At 37.4% G+C, this 16,272-nt stretch overlaps 3 protein-coding genes across 4 annotated transcripts; 2 read left to right on the forward strand and 1 right to left on the reverse strand.

Moving 5' to 3' along the window:
- Positions 1 to 52: 52 nt before the first annotated feature.
- On the reverse strand, positions 53 to 6,159 carry LOC105396263 (gastrula zinc finger protein XlCGF57.1). The gene is made up of 6 exons (XM_038114009.2): positions 5,854 to 6,159; positions 4,832 to 5,687; positions 4,229 to 4,411; positions 3,447 to 3,600; positions 2,844 to 2,990; positions 53 to 1,785 (listed from the first exon to the last, which is right to left on the reverse strand). The coding sequence occupies exons 1-6, from the start codon at positions 6,007 to 6,009 to the stop codon at positions 1,515 to 1,517; spliced, it is 1,767 nt and encodes a 588-aa protein (XP_037969937.2). The 5' UTR covers positions 6,010 to 6,159; the 3' UTR covers positions 53 to 1,514.
- A 323-nt stretch (positions 6,160 to 6,482) lies between these two features.
- LOC105396233 lies at positions 6,483 to 12,744 on the forward strand. 2 transcript variants are annotated; one of them, XM_048627193.1, is made up of 7 exons: positions 6,483 to 6,849; positions 7,289 to 7,471; positions 7,851 to 7,939; positions 8,952 to 9,029; positions 9,547 to 9,674; positions 9,991 to 10,086; positions 11,759 to 12,744. In XM_048627193.1, exons 2-7 carry the CDS (start codon positions 7,319 to 7,321, stop codon positions 12,256 to 12,258), a joined length of 1,044 nt encoding a protein of 347 aa, XP_048483150.1. In that variant the 5' UTR covers positions 6,483 to 6,849; positions 7,289 to 7,318; the 3' UTR covers positions 12,259 to 12,744. The 2 variants fall into 2 exon arrangements, with proteins under 2 accessions (XP_048483150.1, XP_048483151.1); XM_048627194.1 differs by having other exon boundaries at positions 6,483 to 6,845.
- Positions 12,745 to 13,245: 501 nt separating this feature from the next.
- LOC105396222 (inhibitor of nuclear factor kappa-B kinase subunit alpha) lies at positions 13,246 to 16,263 on the forward strand. The gene has a single exon (XM_011568209.3). It carries the CDS (start codon positions 13,616 to 13,618, stop codon positions 15,923 to 15,925), a length of 2,310 nt encoding a protein of 769 aa, XP_011566511.3. The 5' UTR covers positions 13,246 to 13,615; the 3' UTR covers positions 15,926 to 16,263.
- Positions 16,264 to 16,272: the final 9 nt, after the last annotated feature.

A 16,272-nucleotide genomic window follows, 5' to 3' on the forward strand; every position in this document is an offset into this window, starting at 1 on the left:
TTTAGTTCGCGTGTACTTCAGCAAAATAGAAATAAATAATGAAAACACAAAATTTCTTGAAATCAATCATTTATATTATGATAAATGATTTATTACATTTTAAAATATACAATAAATAACACATAACTTGCTTAAATGTCTATCTACCTATATATTTCTACTAAAATGTTTGTACCTCAACTAAATGCAACTCTACCTAAATATCTAGTCCCGATTTCTACTAAAAGTTTCCCTATTTCTTCTAATATGTTTGTACCTTACGCGATTTTTAGGAGATAAATAAATCACATTTTCTTATTAGAGAAACAAAACATAAAGAACAAGATGAATAATTTTCTTATAAAAGACGTTACTTCGATTCACTGACCTCTTTTCAAGCTGTTTAGGTGTTTCCATACCTGCCCCGGCCGGGCATGGAACCCGGTGAATGGGCCCAACAGGCAGCACAGCGCTGCATAAACATAACCTCTGTGCTATCCAATCCGTAATACTAGATCGTTTTTTTAAAGCATGTTCACACAGTCATGTAATTGATGTTTAAAATATTTGATTTGTCAGATATCACATAAATCATTATAATATACATGTTCTACAATCAAAATTCATATTTTAGCCGTCTGTATTACCTACTTAATATTTTATTCCTACAGCTATCTAATTTAATAATACTTTACCAGTACTTTACTCAACACTACATTTAGAGAAGGCCCCATGTCATAAGCTAATATTATAGAAGCAACTTATAAATTATATGTTTTTCTCGTATAGTCTAGTTCTTAAATAATATAATCAGCCAGATGATATTATATGTTTCTTAGAAGGCGTGGCATAGCTAATTTTCAATCACAATTATTTTGAAACATCACCACTGAATTATTATTTAAAATTGCATAATAAATCATCAGCAGGCATTCTTACTGTGAAAATTCATGATCAAACTCACACATAGTGATTTGCAAATAAATACTATTCTATGATATGCAAGATAAAGAGGGATTTATCATTATTATTAGGAAACTGATTATTGCATAAGCAACTGTACATAAAGATTTAGTCATTATAATTACCTTATTGCCTTAAATAAATATTTCTTTAGCTTTGAATATAATGAGACTCAAACATAGTCGCCACAGGTACTTCTTATACGTACAGATACTTCTTAAATACTTAAAATTCGATATATAGGACGTTCCGCATCCAGCGGATGAGATTTCATTTTAACTCAAAATTTTAACTGGGGTTCAAAATAATATTATAACAATAATTTCATTGTTCTAACAAAAAACCGCTTATTAATAATAAAATCAGATCAACGGAGAGAAAAATACTTTTTCCCGAGTACAAATAAATATACCTTTTTTTCTGAACATCATCGCAACGAAAATAAACACATAATTCAACACTCTGGATGGACTTTTATCAGTGAATCCATCGAACAGCGTTTCAGATTTTCTACCTACTCTAATAACCCAACCACTGCACCAAATCCACCCTACACTTAACCCATTCACACTTCAACTAGTAGCAGTATTCATATCAATAGTAATAGACCCGCCCACACCAGTGACCTTATCCACACCTTCAGGGTTAAACGTTATAGTGATTCTATGATCAGGAACCGTATTATTCTCCTTATTTTCCACGACAGGTGGCAGGTTGTCTTGGCTGATGATATCAACTGGCAGTTTAGTGAGGCTGGCCAAGTCTGCGTCGTTCAAGTAGTGTATTGGATAGTGTTTCTTCAGGTCGCTTAGGATTCTGAATCGCATATCGCACACTGAGCATCTGTAAGCAAAAAAAAGGGAATGATATTTTATTTTTTGCACACTTCAAACTCCAATGAGACTTAAATAATGCTAAAGGATATTTGCACAGTTATCAAGTTCTTATTCTTTGCGCGCCGTTAAAAAACATCCAGTGCCGGTGTAGGTTTTATTAACCACCAACGGAAAAAAGAGGGAGTTTTAAGTTTGTGTATCTGTCTGTCGAAGAACAATCGGAATAACATTACCTATCCCCCAGTAAAAACAAATCGGAAATCCATCCATCCGTTTTGGAGCTACGCTTCCACAAACAGATACACAGACACACAGACAATAGGTAAGCGACATACTGGTGCACGTTCTGGCCGAGGTGCGTGCGCAGGTGCTTGGCGCGGTCGTTGCTCTGCGCGAAGCGGTATAGAATAGAATATAATAGAATAGAATACTACTTTATTGACTTAAAAACAATTTACACAAATAACAATTTACAATATAACGCAATAGGCGGTATCTATCACTTTAAACCTAATCAACGTTTAAAAATCCCCGGAATTTGTAACTAAAAGTCGCATAACTTTCGAACGGCTGAACCGATTTTCATGAAAGATAGCTCAGAACACGCAGAATAAGATTACCTATCATCCTAAAGAATGAAATCAAAAATCAATTCAGCGGTTTTTGCGCTACGCGACCACAAACATATACACAGACACACAGACACTAGCTACATCTACATACTGGTGCACGTTCTGTCCGAGGTGCGTGCGCAGGTGCTTGGCGCGGTCGTTGCACTGCGCGAAGCGGCGCGGGCAGTGCGCGCACGCGTACGGACATAACGTAACCAACGTTTAGAAATCCCCGGAATTCGAAACTAAAAGTCGCATAACTTTTGAACGGCTGAACCTATTTTGATAAAATATGGCTCAGAACACGCGGAATAATACTACCTATCACCCGAAACAAACAAAACGAAAATCGGTCTACCTATTTCGGAGCTACGCCTCCACAAACAAATACACAGACACACAGACATCGCTCTTTTTCAGTCAGAGGTTTAAAACATGAGGTAAGTCTACATACTGGTGCACGTTCTGTCCGAGGTGCGTGCGCAGGTGCTTGGCGCGGTCGTTGCTCTGCGCGAAGCGGCGCGGGCAGTGCGCGCACGCGTACGGCCGCTCACCCGTGTGGACACGCGCGTGGCGCTTCAGGTGGTCTTTTGTGCCGAACCTGTGGGGAAAGATTAGAGAAAATTGGGGGAAATTTTACTGCGAAGTATTGTGGTATAAGCATTGAAGGGTATTTTGGATGGGGCAACTGATCATTCACTCACTGATTACCTTATAGGGCACGTTCACACCGAGATGTATGAGCTCGTGTTTGTTCAGCGACTGCAGCTTGCTAATCATTCATTCATTCACTCATTCCTTCCTTCACTCCTTCATTCATTAATTACCTCATAGGGCACGCGTCAAACTTTAACAGCTTCACTCCGAGGTGGATCAGCTCATGCTTCTTCAGAAACTGCGGCTTGCTAATAATTCTTTCTTTCTTTCATTCATTCATTCATTCCTTCACTCCTTCATCCCTTCACATAAGACAAGAGCGGGGTCTCATTGGCACAGTTTCTTTCAACTCTGGCTCAACCAGTTTGTAAATGGACATTGTAGAAAATTTGTTCATTACCTCATAGGGCACGCATCGCACTGGAACGGCTTCACTCCGAGGTGGATGAGCTCGTGCTTCTTCAGCGACTGCGGCTTGGTGAAGGCGGCGCCGCAGTGCGTGCACTTGTGCGGGTGCGCGCCCGAGTGCGTGAGCAGGTGGGATGTCATCTGACCTACGGGGAGAGAGAAAATTTATGGTTATTGGTGAAGATATAATCCGATGATGATGATGAAGCTATAGAAAAAATTATTACATACTAGCTGTGCCCGCGAGCTGCGCTTCGTCTTATAAAGTTTTCCCGTGGGAATTTCGGCATAAAAAGTAGCATATGTTCTTTCTCAAGGTCTAGACCTTATGTGTGCCAAATTTCATTCAAATCCGTTCAGTAGTTTTGGTGTGAAAGAGTAACAGACAGACAGACACAGTTACTTTCGCATTAGTAATATTAGTTAGGAAGTTAGGATTAGTTAGGATTGGTGATGATGAAGATATAATAAAATTAGTAGAGATTCAGGCAGTCTGTTAAATTTGCTACGACTTAAAAGGTTTTCCCATGGTAATAATCTGGATGAATAAAAGTGGTACTTCATACTGTTTGATAAAATTATCCTAGTTGTTTAGGTGTAGACAAAACAACAATCAAATGGTTGGATATGTATGTTATGGTAAGTGATCGGGTTTGATCAATTCTTTTTGCATCAGTAAGTATTTTGTCAGAGAACTAAGGTCACCGAAGTAAAATTCCTTGAAATCCTTGTCCAAACAATCTATTACTAGAAAATCTTACATTCAGTACTAACCCTTAGTAGTAAACTTCTTAGGACACAAGCTACAAGTGAACGGCTTGACCCCAGTATGCCTCATGATGTGCTGGCGCAGGTTGGAGCTGTTGTTGAAGCCCTTGCCGCACTCCGAGCACAGGTACGGGGTCTCCCCAGTATGTGTGTATGTGTGGTCCTTCAGGTTGCACAGTTGGGTGAAACCTGGGGGAAAAATGTTGATAGGTGAAGTGATGAGAGTGGTGTAGATTAAAAGTGATGTGGTTTAGACGCTATATGCAAGAGTGTTTCTGAAGAGGACTGGAAATTTAAGTTCTTGTTGATAAAATTAGATATTAGGTAATTAGGTATATCCCGATTTCAGCATAATAATAGAGATATAAAATCACTAAGTAGCAAATTTATGTTACTTTCATAGTCTTTCCAATAATAAAGTTAATTTGAACTGTAGCCAATATACAATCTTAGGATTAGGACACTTTGATTCATTGCATTATGCACATATTTATAAATCTAGTTAGCATAAATTGCTAACAAAACCAATACCTACTTTTTGGTACAATTCCTATCCATAGCCCATTCGGTTTTGAATAATTCATGTGCATTAGCATACATAATACATACCTTTGTTACAATAAGGGCACATGTATGGCTTGACGCCATCATGCTTCTTCAAATGTTCTCTCAACTGATCCGGTCTAGAATACTTTTTGTCACATTGATTACAACTATAAGGCCTCGAATTTGTATGCAATCTCATATGACGCAAGAGTAAATTCTTCTTAGAAAATACAATATTACATTCATTGCATTCAAAGTGTTTATTACTAGTAGTGTTATGCTTCTTCAAGTGACTGGAAAGAGATCTAAGTTTTGTAAATTCTAAGTTACACTCAGGACATTTATGCTTGTTTTCTGTACTTTCATTTTCAGTCTTAACCTCTATGTTGTCTGTGTGTGTGAGCATATGGTCTACTAGTTGAGATTCCTGGGAGTATGATTGGTTGCAGAGAGTGCACACATGAGCCTCATGTTCAGATTCATGCTTCACAGTGTGGCGGTCTAGAGTGCTTTGTTTTCTAAAACTTTTATTACACTTTTTACACTCGAATTTTTGTTTTTCATGTGAGCTAAGATGCTTTATAAATCTTGCCTCAGATTTGTACTGTTTTTCACATTTATGACATTCAAATGTTTTGGTGCTATCCTGCAGACAGGTATCACCCTCATCATTACAGGATATTTCCACTTTCGGTGATTCATCTTGAATAAAATCAAAATCTGTTGTATAATCATCCAATGTTTCAGATTCTTCAGCTTTTATATCTGTTGGTTCATTTTTTATGCTACTTTGGAGCAGGAATGATTTCCTTAGTTCAAATTCTGACTTCAGCACTTGTGTTCTAAATGAATATGCTATTTCTAATTTCTGTATACAATCTTGACACAAACTTTGTGGTAAACCATCTTCTTTAGCCACCTGAAATAATGATTTCAAGGATTAAGTTAATAGAAAAAATTACAATAATATGCATAACAGATCCTTCGATGGGGAGAATTACAAAAAAAAACAAATCTGAAACTGAGGGCTTCTCTTATATGGCTGTGAGGACTACCAACTTTACCAACAATAGCAGTAATATTACCAGAGCGGTGGTGCAGAGCGTCAGTGCGTCAGCGAGCTGGCCCGCGCTGCCCAGTGACCCATCGCCGTCGTGGTCAAGGTGCCATGGTTCGAAGAGGGCAATTAAAGTTACGTTACTTTTGATACAAGCACGACATGTATTTGCAGCGTCGAACATGATCCGCTATAAGCAGCGTTTTCGCTTGCAGCGCAGGCAGGGCATTTATTTTTCTACTTGAATTTATGGCGATTTTCTGGTTTTGCCGACTTAAAGTTCGTGAACTCGTTCGATTCTTTGATTGTTGACAATAAAAAACTGTAGAAAAAATGAGAAAAAACAATACTCAAATCTGACGTACGGATGACAATTAACCACAGACAATAAAAAGTGACCTTTATAGTCATCATGGAGATAACTTTAGTCATCAGAATGATAACTTTCAATCGTTGCAAAATAATGAGGGAGAAAAGCAAGCGGAACAAAGCCAAAAGACTGGGGAACTCAAGGGGCCAGAAGAAGGGACAGGAAGGAAGAGTAGATTCATTATTATGAGAATCTATTGGCCAGTTTAAATCATAGATTATTTTGACATTAATGTCAATATATCAGCTGTATTTGACATTAGATTTTGACGCTCAGCTCAGCTCAGTCAGACCAGTCAGTCAGTTAAAATATTTTGATTGTGGTGTTGAAGCGTGATTAATTTTGATTTTATTGCAGTGTCGTGAGATTAAAGTACTTTAACCGACCTTGCTTTCTCCAGTGCAAAAATTTCGACACTACACATGTACCTAGCTAATAATATAACTTCCTCTTTAAATGGTTACATAAACAAATATTTTGCTATATCGAAACTTTTCTAACGTTTTCATCGAAGACTACAAATTATTGTTATCAACTACATAATCATTTATTTGTTTGTGATAGATAATGCTATGGGCGTATCGTTACTAAATAATCATGTCGGTGTTTGATGGATTAGTGACTTTCTGCCTCAGTTCGACGGATTTATAGTGGGTAATAATTTATGTTAATTTCTAAACTTTCATTTAATTTAATCACTTACAATAATTGTGTTATAAATGGTTGGTAAGAAGTTGTTCATTATATTATCTATCAAATTTGTTATGTGATCAATATTGTTATAATGGATAGGTGTGTACTTTCAACTCATTGTATCAAGTCATGTTTATTTTAAATCTCAATGTAGAGACAATGTATTTATAATGTTATAATAATGATGACTAATACAATCAGTGCATGCTACACATATTGTTATCATTCAGTTGTGATCAAGCTTGACACAGAAAACTAGATATTGCCTAAAGCTTTTTTTTCTATTTACTAGGTATTTCTAATTCAGGCATAATAATAATAAAAAAAATTACATTTAGTATTACTCCCTTTTTTTCAAAAAACTCATTCAGTTTCTCACATAAACCCTCTTTCTTTCCAGTAAGACTGATTGACATCCACCCTTCGAACAATGGGTGAGATGATGATGATGAACATGTGGTTCTGGAGCGGGTACAACATGGGGGACCTCCTGTTCAAGGGGCTGAAGGTGGACAAGCAGTGGACCTTCGCCGTCACGTGGATTGTGCTGTTTCTGGCTGCCTTTGCATTTGAGGCTTCTAAGGTAAGTGCAAGGTTTGCTCTATTCCTAACACACTTTAATACCCTAAGCCTTTGATGAATGCAAACATTAGCTTCCAGCAGGGCAATGTTTATACATATACAGAGAATCTCTATGGTTAGAATGCCATCTGTAAACAGAAAAATGCATAGTGTTTTTTTTAATCAAATAACTAATTTATTAATAGTCACAAATTTTTGTTTGCCAATGATAACAGAGTCATATTTTATCTATAACTTAATCAAATAATACTCCAATGTTTGCTATCCAATCAACTTAAATCTAGGGTACGTTTATTTAAGTCCAGCAAAATAAATAAATCTTTGTAACTTATAGAGTACATTATGATCATGTAAGTAAATTTAGTCTACTTTATTTTCAGGTGTTTCTGGCTAAAATTCAACGGCAGGCTCAGACAAAGCTGTATCCACATCGAAGATCTGACGAAAGAAGAACTTTACTTCATGAAAGGTAACAAAGACTTTCATCACATTTAATACCTTCAGATCTAAAGTTATCGAAAGCAATCACATTTGCTGAAGAGCCAATAGTTATATGTTTTTGTGATGAAAAATCTAGCGTGCGACACCCTCTAGTCTGCGAGGCCTTGGCCCTTAGCCAGGCCAATGAGTTGTTGCGTTCCTTAGAAGAGGCATACCTATGTCTAAGACTCTACGCTATTGGCTAACAATGGTGATTGGTAGACAGCAACTTTAATGCCTATATATTATCAATAATAATTAACTAAATACTTAGTTGATATGCGTAGTGTCATACTTAGATAAGTCTAAATGGGGGCATGATGTCCTCAAATACATGAGCTAAGGGGCCGTCCATTAATCACGTGAGGTCGTTTTTCTCATATTTTGACCCCCCCTCCCCCCTGGTGATATTTAGTGAGGTATGGGACCAACCCCCCCTACCCCCCTTGGATCACGTGTATTTTTTGGGAGTCTATGTAAAGGCTATTTTTCACTAGAAAAAATATAATGAAAATTGCATTTTGAATTGAAACGCAACGGCGGGCGAGTCAATCAAGGTAATACTACAAATCGTTCAAATTTTTGCGCCGTTCAAAATTTCGGCTTAGAAATACCTAGCGCTTTTTAGCAAAAAATTAATACACGTGATATCTAACGAGACCCCCCTCCCCCCCTTTTGAGCTTCACGTGATTTATGGACGGCCCCTAACTCAATAGCAATGCAATATCCGATAAATAACAAACAGTATACCTACTTAGCTAAAACAAAGTTCGATTGTCTATGGCACACAATGAGATCACTAATATCAATATTGAAAATAAGATGAGTATTGTTCTTAGACAAGTAAATCTCTGGTATTGTTATATCGTTTATTATTTATTTAAATAGTTATTGTTACTTAAGTACCTATCTATATTAGCAAACTGACAACATTGATAAGCCATGACGAGAAATTGGCACTAAGAAGTATAAAAGCATTGCTTACAAATGTATTTTTCAGGGAACAAGGCATGGAGCCGACCACGAGTCGCAACAGCGAGCCGCGGCCGCCCGCGCGGTGGACCTCGATGCGAGTCAGGTATGAAACCAGATTTAGCCGCAGTTTCACCACACTCTGTTAGATCATAACAAGGGATTAGTTGTTGACTTTTGACACATCTGTCAAGATGTTAATATGGAGAGATGACTTTACAATATGAGCGGTGTTAATGATCTAACAGACTATGGTGAAACTAGGCATTAGTAGAATCTCTATAACTAAATACTGAATAAAGAAAGCTGCATTCTCAAGTGGCATATTATCTACAGTTCCTCATTAGTATATGTCCAGCTCGAGCATTTGACTGACCAATACATTCACAAGAGCTTGTCGACAACGACAAGAAAATCGTGTCTAACAGTTTATCATCAGCAATATTTTTTTTCGTTGGTTGCTGTTACAATTATTGGGTTTTCTTTCTACTCTCTTTCTTTTCCACCCATGCAACTCTCTTAGCTTGAAGCTCAGGGCAGGTCTACCACCACCGCTAGGTCACCCGATAATAACGACAACATTTTCCAAAAACTTCCCCACTCAGCATGTACTCTAACCGCAGGGTGCTGATGGTGGGCTCTCAGTCGCTGCTGTTCGTGCTGCACAACGTGGCCGGCTACCTGCTCATGCTGGTCGTGATGCTGTACAATGTGTACCTGCTTCTGGCCGTGGTGTTGGGCATGATGATGGGTGAGTAACTATAGTAGCTTATACAGGATGGACTAGGCCTAAAACCCTTCCTTCATAGGAAGGAGACCCGCGCCCCAGCAGTGGTGGCGTGATGGGTGGTTGTGATGATGATGATGACTCGGTGTTCAAAAGTGATTGTGTGCGATTTTCGTGGAAATTTCGGGAGACAAAGTAGCAAATGGTTTAATTCAGAATGTCAGCTACCTTCACATACAATTTCATCAAAATTGCTCTAGCTATATTCTTTTGATAGAGTCAAACATCAATCCATAGTAGTAGGATTCGTGACTTCATAACTATCCTTAAACTGTTTCAGGCTACTTCTTCTTCGGGACACAACTCACGATACTGCAAATGAAATGCTTTGGTACTAAGAAGCTGGTTATCTGCACCCCGGAATGTGATGATACAGGTAACAAAATAAAAGAATATTCAATTAATAATTACTAGAGTCCCCGCCACCACTGAAATCTTACGGCTGGTATATTCACGTTCTTAAATCGAGATTAGACACTTAATGTAGGTTTAAGATTTTGGTGTAAGTCGCCCTAAAAGTAATAGCATAAAAGAAGGTTTATGTACCTAGTCAGTCACGGTCTTTCTTAATCAAATTCGAATAAGTTTTTAATATTCAATTCGATAAGGTAGTTCATAGATTCGCGCTGGCCTCAGAGCCTATAGAATACCTAAACAAAAAAATATATATAACAAGACAAATGTCTAGCAGACAATTTATTTTGTTATGCCAAATGGACGGATAGCGGCTAGGTGGTGTTATTATTTGAGAGACTATTGTTTCTTTGTTGCAGCGCGGCCGCGGGCGACGCTAGCGCCCTCTGTGCGCAGGTTCATGGCCTCTTTGCCGAGCTTTGCCTGCAAAACTAAGAAACACTAGCATCTTATTATTGGTCCGAAATTATATAGGTATATTTATCGTTCAGTTTTTCAATGTCTGATATGTATAGTAACTCGTGATTCCGCTAAATCAGTCCAATTTACCTATATAGGTATATTTATTGTTCAGTTTTCAATGTCGTGATTCCGCTAAATCGGTCCGGGCCCACATAATTTTTAAAATTATAAATATACAGTTGTCACTGTATTGCTCTACAATCAAGTAACTAGAATTTAAGCTTCTTCAGTATGTTTTTATACATAGGTAGACATAGTTAGGTCGTGTGATGATACTGATACAATGTATTACAAGTAATGCAAGTCATTAACGTGTAATTAATACAACTTACCTGATAATATAATTCTTCCTGACCTACTAATATGTATTAAGTGATAAGACTGATAAGACGTAATATTATTCAATCGGAACGAGTTAGATAGCGATCTAATTTAACAAAATGAAATAAATTATAACTACAACTATGTATCTTATTAGAAAAATACTTATGATAGCAGAGCACTAATTTCTTTTATTTCGTACACACATAACCACGGTCCGTACAATAGTAGCTTAGCTATTCTTACTTGTTCCAAGCGTCAAGTACCAAACCCATACCTACCAACATATACGAGTACTCTAAGCTAAGCTACCAACTAATTACATTGTTCCTAAACCGACCGCACGAAAGGCGCCACTGTCGCCTAACTAAAAAAAGGTTGCAGCAAAGAGGTTACTTAACCCTATAATAATGAGACCTATTTGCGCACGAAGGTCGCTGTAAGAAGAAGGCGTGCAGCTGGGAGCAGTGCGAGGGCAAGCTGTGCAAGCAGGTCAACTCCACCGAGCTCACGCACATCGACTTGCCCAACGGGCGCAGCGATCAAAACGGACATAAACCATAGACTGCTGTTAGTTTTTTTTTTGCAAAAGCCGTTTGTTTTTTGGTTGAGATAATTTTGTAGGTTGCAGTGAATAATTCGTTAGTGTAGACGTAGTTTTAATAAAACGTATTTCTATCGTATATAGCTATCTGTTTTTAATATGATATCTCATCATGCATTTGCTTTCCATAGGTAAGCTAATCCCAAGAAAGCATATAAGTAGTGCTGAAAACGGCCATCGGCGAGGCAACCATCATGCCATACATGTTTCTTTAGTAAGTTAAACTAAAATGTATTTACTTTTCCAGCGGCCAGCTCGACCCCGCCTCTCCTAGACCACTCGTCATCAGAATCCGACGTGTTCATCTGTCAGACGCGCGCGTGCGCACAACCCTCACACTACTTTCCCGCCAACTCACAAGATAGCGGCACTTCCTCCTGCCATTATGGCGCGAAGCAATGCCCGTCGAAAGTTGCCAGAGCGAAAAAAGCTTATTTGCAAAGCCAATGCGGGAATGGAGAGAGTGAGAAAGAAGATAGTCCGGGCGTTGAAAATGCTCAACTGCTGAGGACTGAGCGTCAGGGTTGCTGCAAGAAAAAACAGGAGCCGCCGCCTGATTCTTGCTGCTCCAAGAATGTTTCGAGTCAACCAGAGCCTGAAAACGGTTGCTGTAAAAAGAAAACGGTGGAAGAAGAATCGGTGGAGGAACGACCCAAACTGACGAGAGAAGAAAGTCCTCAAATCACGTGTTGCCATAACGCTAAATCTGTCACGACTGAAAGCCAAGAGCAGATTGTAGAGAAATAGAAAGTTAGTTTTGACTCTCTAGTGTAAGATTTTGTTATTGTTGACAATAGTATACCTTTGACTATATGGTATAGATAGTGGTGCTTTACAAATGTTTTGCATAGTAAGTACCTATTCGTTACACATATCAATTAATAACTAAAAAGTCATGTTTTTAATTATTTAAATAGTTCAAGCTTAGTATTATATTTTTACTCAAAGGATGAATGTATTTGTTAATATTATAAACAGAGTTTTTGTTGTATATTTTTATACGAATGTTTGCTGGATATGGATAAAATGTAGCGATTAGTTGGCACAAAATATATTTTTCTTTGTTTTATTTTAAATATTGCTAGATAATTATTAATGTAAAAAGTGCCTTTAAATATCCAGTGTACCTAACTGTGCCAAATATTTTGTACCTACTGATAAGGTTCCTAAGTAACTAAAATTGTTGACATGTTAGATTTACAGGATATTAAAGAAATATTATTTTAGTAATAACCACTTGTTTGATTGTACTGTATTTTTTCGAATACCTACATACCTACTGGCCGCATCCCGAATACTTTTGGCATTTTTAATTAACTAGATGGTTCATTCGGTGACTCACCAGAATTTTTATGCGTTTTATGTTTCTTTCAAATACGTTTCTCAAGGTTATTTTATCAAGATCTCATACCAGCAAATTGCCTATCGACATGACAGTTTCAAACTTATTCGGCATACAGGCCGTATCCACGCCGTATCATCCCTCCGTCTGTATACGTGTACCATGACCACTATCGTCAGTTTTTACTTCTGTGATGGCGACCAGTCTGTATGTGAGTAGGTCATCACTACCGAAACCGTGGCGAATAGGGGAATCCCTCAGAATAATAACGGCCTCGAGCTTAGTAAAAAAAAATCCTAAGGGGATTCCCTTGCAGCTATTGAAAGGAACGTAGGACAGAAAAGTTCTTAAAACAACAGCCGAGTTTGTTTGTTGATGCGTATTTTGTTAATATTTTTTTTGTAAATCGGAACGTAAGTGGCAAATGTCAACAAGTGGTTTTTCAAAAGCATATTCATAATTATGGTTTCTATTTGTAAATTCGTAATTTAACTAATTTAGATAAACACATTCATTAGCTAATAGATTTTTTGCCTATTTAACCGAGTCCATATAAGTTAATAGACTTGATGAATCCGATTGTTTGGTATTTTCAATATAATAATAATCTATTTGACCTAAATATGCACACTGTAAAAACTTAGTTATCAAAACAGTTTCCGAGAAGGAAAAGTTATTTTTGTACCTTGCCGCAATCTTTATTTTAGTACTTTTAATGGTGGTGCATAGTATTCTTCCTGTTCGAGTTGTGTATTGTTAAAAATGGACGATATAGTGTTCGTTGGTGACTGGGTGAAAGACCGAGTGCTGGGCTCTGGCAGCTTTGGAATAGTGATACTATGGAAGCATAAAAGAACCGATGAAAAACTCGCGATTAAAACATGCAAATGGGGCAATGAACTCACTGATAAACACAAAGAAAGATGGACCAAAGAGGTGGAAATGTTACAAACCTGTGATAACCCAAACATAGTGGGAACTAGAGAACTACCCCCGGAGTTTAAAACAGGATTAGCGCGCGCCAACCCCTCGGGGCTGCCGATATTATGCATGGAGTACTGCAGCGGCGGCGACCTGCGCCAGCTCCTCAACAAACCAGAGTCATGTGCCGGACTCAAGGAACTGCAAATCAGACAGATACTCAGCGACATCAAATCAGCCATGCAGTTCCTATACCAAAACAAGATCACACACCGCGACTTGAAGCCTGAAAACATTGTTATGCAAAATATAGACAATGTTGGAAGAAGTGAAATAGGCTCACAAAGCCAAAGCAAGGTACTCTTCAAACTTATCGATCTTGGCTATGCGAAGGAGATTGACTCCAACTCTGTCTGTGCAAGTTTTGTTGGGACTCTCCAATATTTGGCTCCAGAACTATTCTACAGCAAGACTTACAGTAACTCAGTTGATTTCTGGTCATTTGGCCTAGTGGCCTTTGAAATTCTTTGTGGAGTGAGGCCGTTCCTTCCAAACATGCCCCCTGTGCAGTGGATGCCACATATAAAAAAGAAGGCACATGAGAATATTTGTGTCTATGAAACACACCATGGTGACATTGAGTATTCAGATGAAATATTCCCTGAAAATTATATTTCAAAGCCATTTAAGGCATTGCTGGAGAAATGGTTCAGGGTGGCATTAGAATGGGATCCTAAGTTACGGGGAAGAGATGCTCCGTCTAAAGTGACCTTCAACCTGCCTACAGAGGAGAAGGGAGAGGCAAGCAAAGTGATATTGTTCAGCATGTTAGAAAGTATTCTGGCCAAGAAGATTATTAAAATATTTTGTGTTTATAACCTTTCATTCATTGCATATGAAATTGATGACAACACTTCTATAGCAACATTTAAATCTTGGATACAGAAAGACACTCAGATAAAAGTATCAGAGCAGATATTAATCTCCCGAATGACTAACCTTGAAATAAACAATGAGGACATGATAGCCAGATACTGGAATGACCAAGGCAACACAATGCTGTACCTTTACAACAAAACTCAAATTATAAATGATAATGTTGAAATACTTGTCCCAAAAGCGGTTCAAAGGTCATTGGAGCATCCAAAAGCATTGTATAACTACAACAACAGTCAGAACCTGTACAGAAGTGGGTTTTATTTTGTCATTTCCCAGATGGAAATTTATGACGCATTTATTACTGGTCTCTTTGTGAGAGCTGAATCACTGAAGCAAGAGAGCAAACAGCTACTACTGAAACACAACAATGTAGACAAAGTAATTGGAAAGTTATTAACTAAACAAGAGACGGTGGAAAAGATGATTGATACAGGAAAGAAACATATTGAACAGTTAAAAGAAAACAGGACAGGAACCAACTTCTTGGGTGGATTTGAGAAAATATTCAAAGAAGCAGATGAACTATTTGAGAAAATCAATAAAATTCAGACTGCTTGGTCACAATTGACTATAAGACTGCAGTCAGCAGCCCGAAGAAGCAATGAAATATTACTGGGAGATCTCAATAATTTTGTTTCTAAGTACAATTATCAATCCCTTTATGTAGCCACACAAAAATGCTACATTTTTTACAGAAAGAATGAAAGAGAGTACAGAATTAAAGAAAGACCGTGTCATGAAATCATGAAGATTTGCTATGATTGCCTGAAACTCAGAAGTAAAATGTTGCTTGAAATCAAAAATCAAGCTTTCCTACTGAAGTTAATGGATTTAAGTGTAGAGTTTTCCAAGATCAGTGATATAATAACCACAGCATCTGAAAACATGGATAAGTTAGGGGCCGATCTCTCTTCTTCAACTGATGAGCTGACAAATTGTTTATGGTCTACTATTAGTGTGTTGAGCAGTGATGCAGAAAATATGACAGATCTTCCTTACAGTGTTGTCTCCTTCCAGAAACGAGATTTTAAAATAGGAGATGCTGTAACTAACCACAAACACAAAACTACAAACAGCTTAAATGAAGATGATGAAGTTAGATTACTTGTGGAAGAAAGTTTGAAACTGAGGCTCAGCCAATCGCAGTTGACTGATAAAATCAATTTGCAAAAGAAAATGCTTAATGAGTCCATAACACACTTCGGATTTTAAAATGATATAAATGTTGTAGGTACTTCACTAATTATTAGTAAGTGTTTCTTACGTAACGAGAATCTATTTAAGTGTGCCTTATTATTAACAAACAAATATTAGGTTTATAATAATTCGTTTATAATGTGGCTTTATATGCAGTTACCTACCTACTTACATGCTTCTGGTAGGTATTTTGTACTTATTCGAAATATTATTGTTAGGTATTTACAAAATTTATTAGGTACTTACTTAACACATTTTTTTTGTTTCTAGTCAATATATTGTTATCTTTCTATAATATTTTATAATTGGTTTATAATAATTTACATTTAAAATTGTTCTATACTCAATCATTGTAACTTTAA

Source organism: Plutella xylostella, chromosome 18, assembly GCF_932276165.1.
Source record: "Plutella xylostella chromosome 18, ilPluXylo3.1, whole genome shotgun sequence".
NCBI lineage: Eukaryota > Metazoa > Arthropoda > Insecta > Lepidoptera > Plutellidae > Plutella > Plutella xylostella.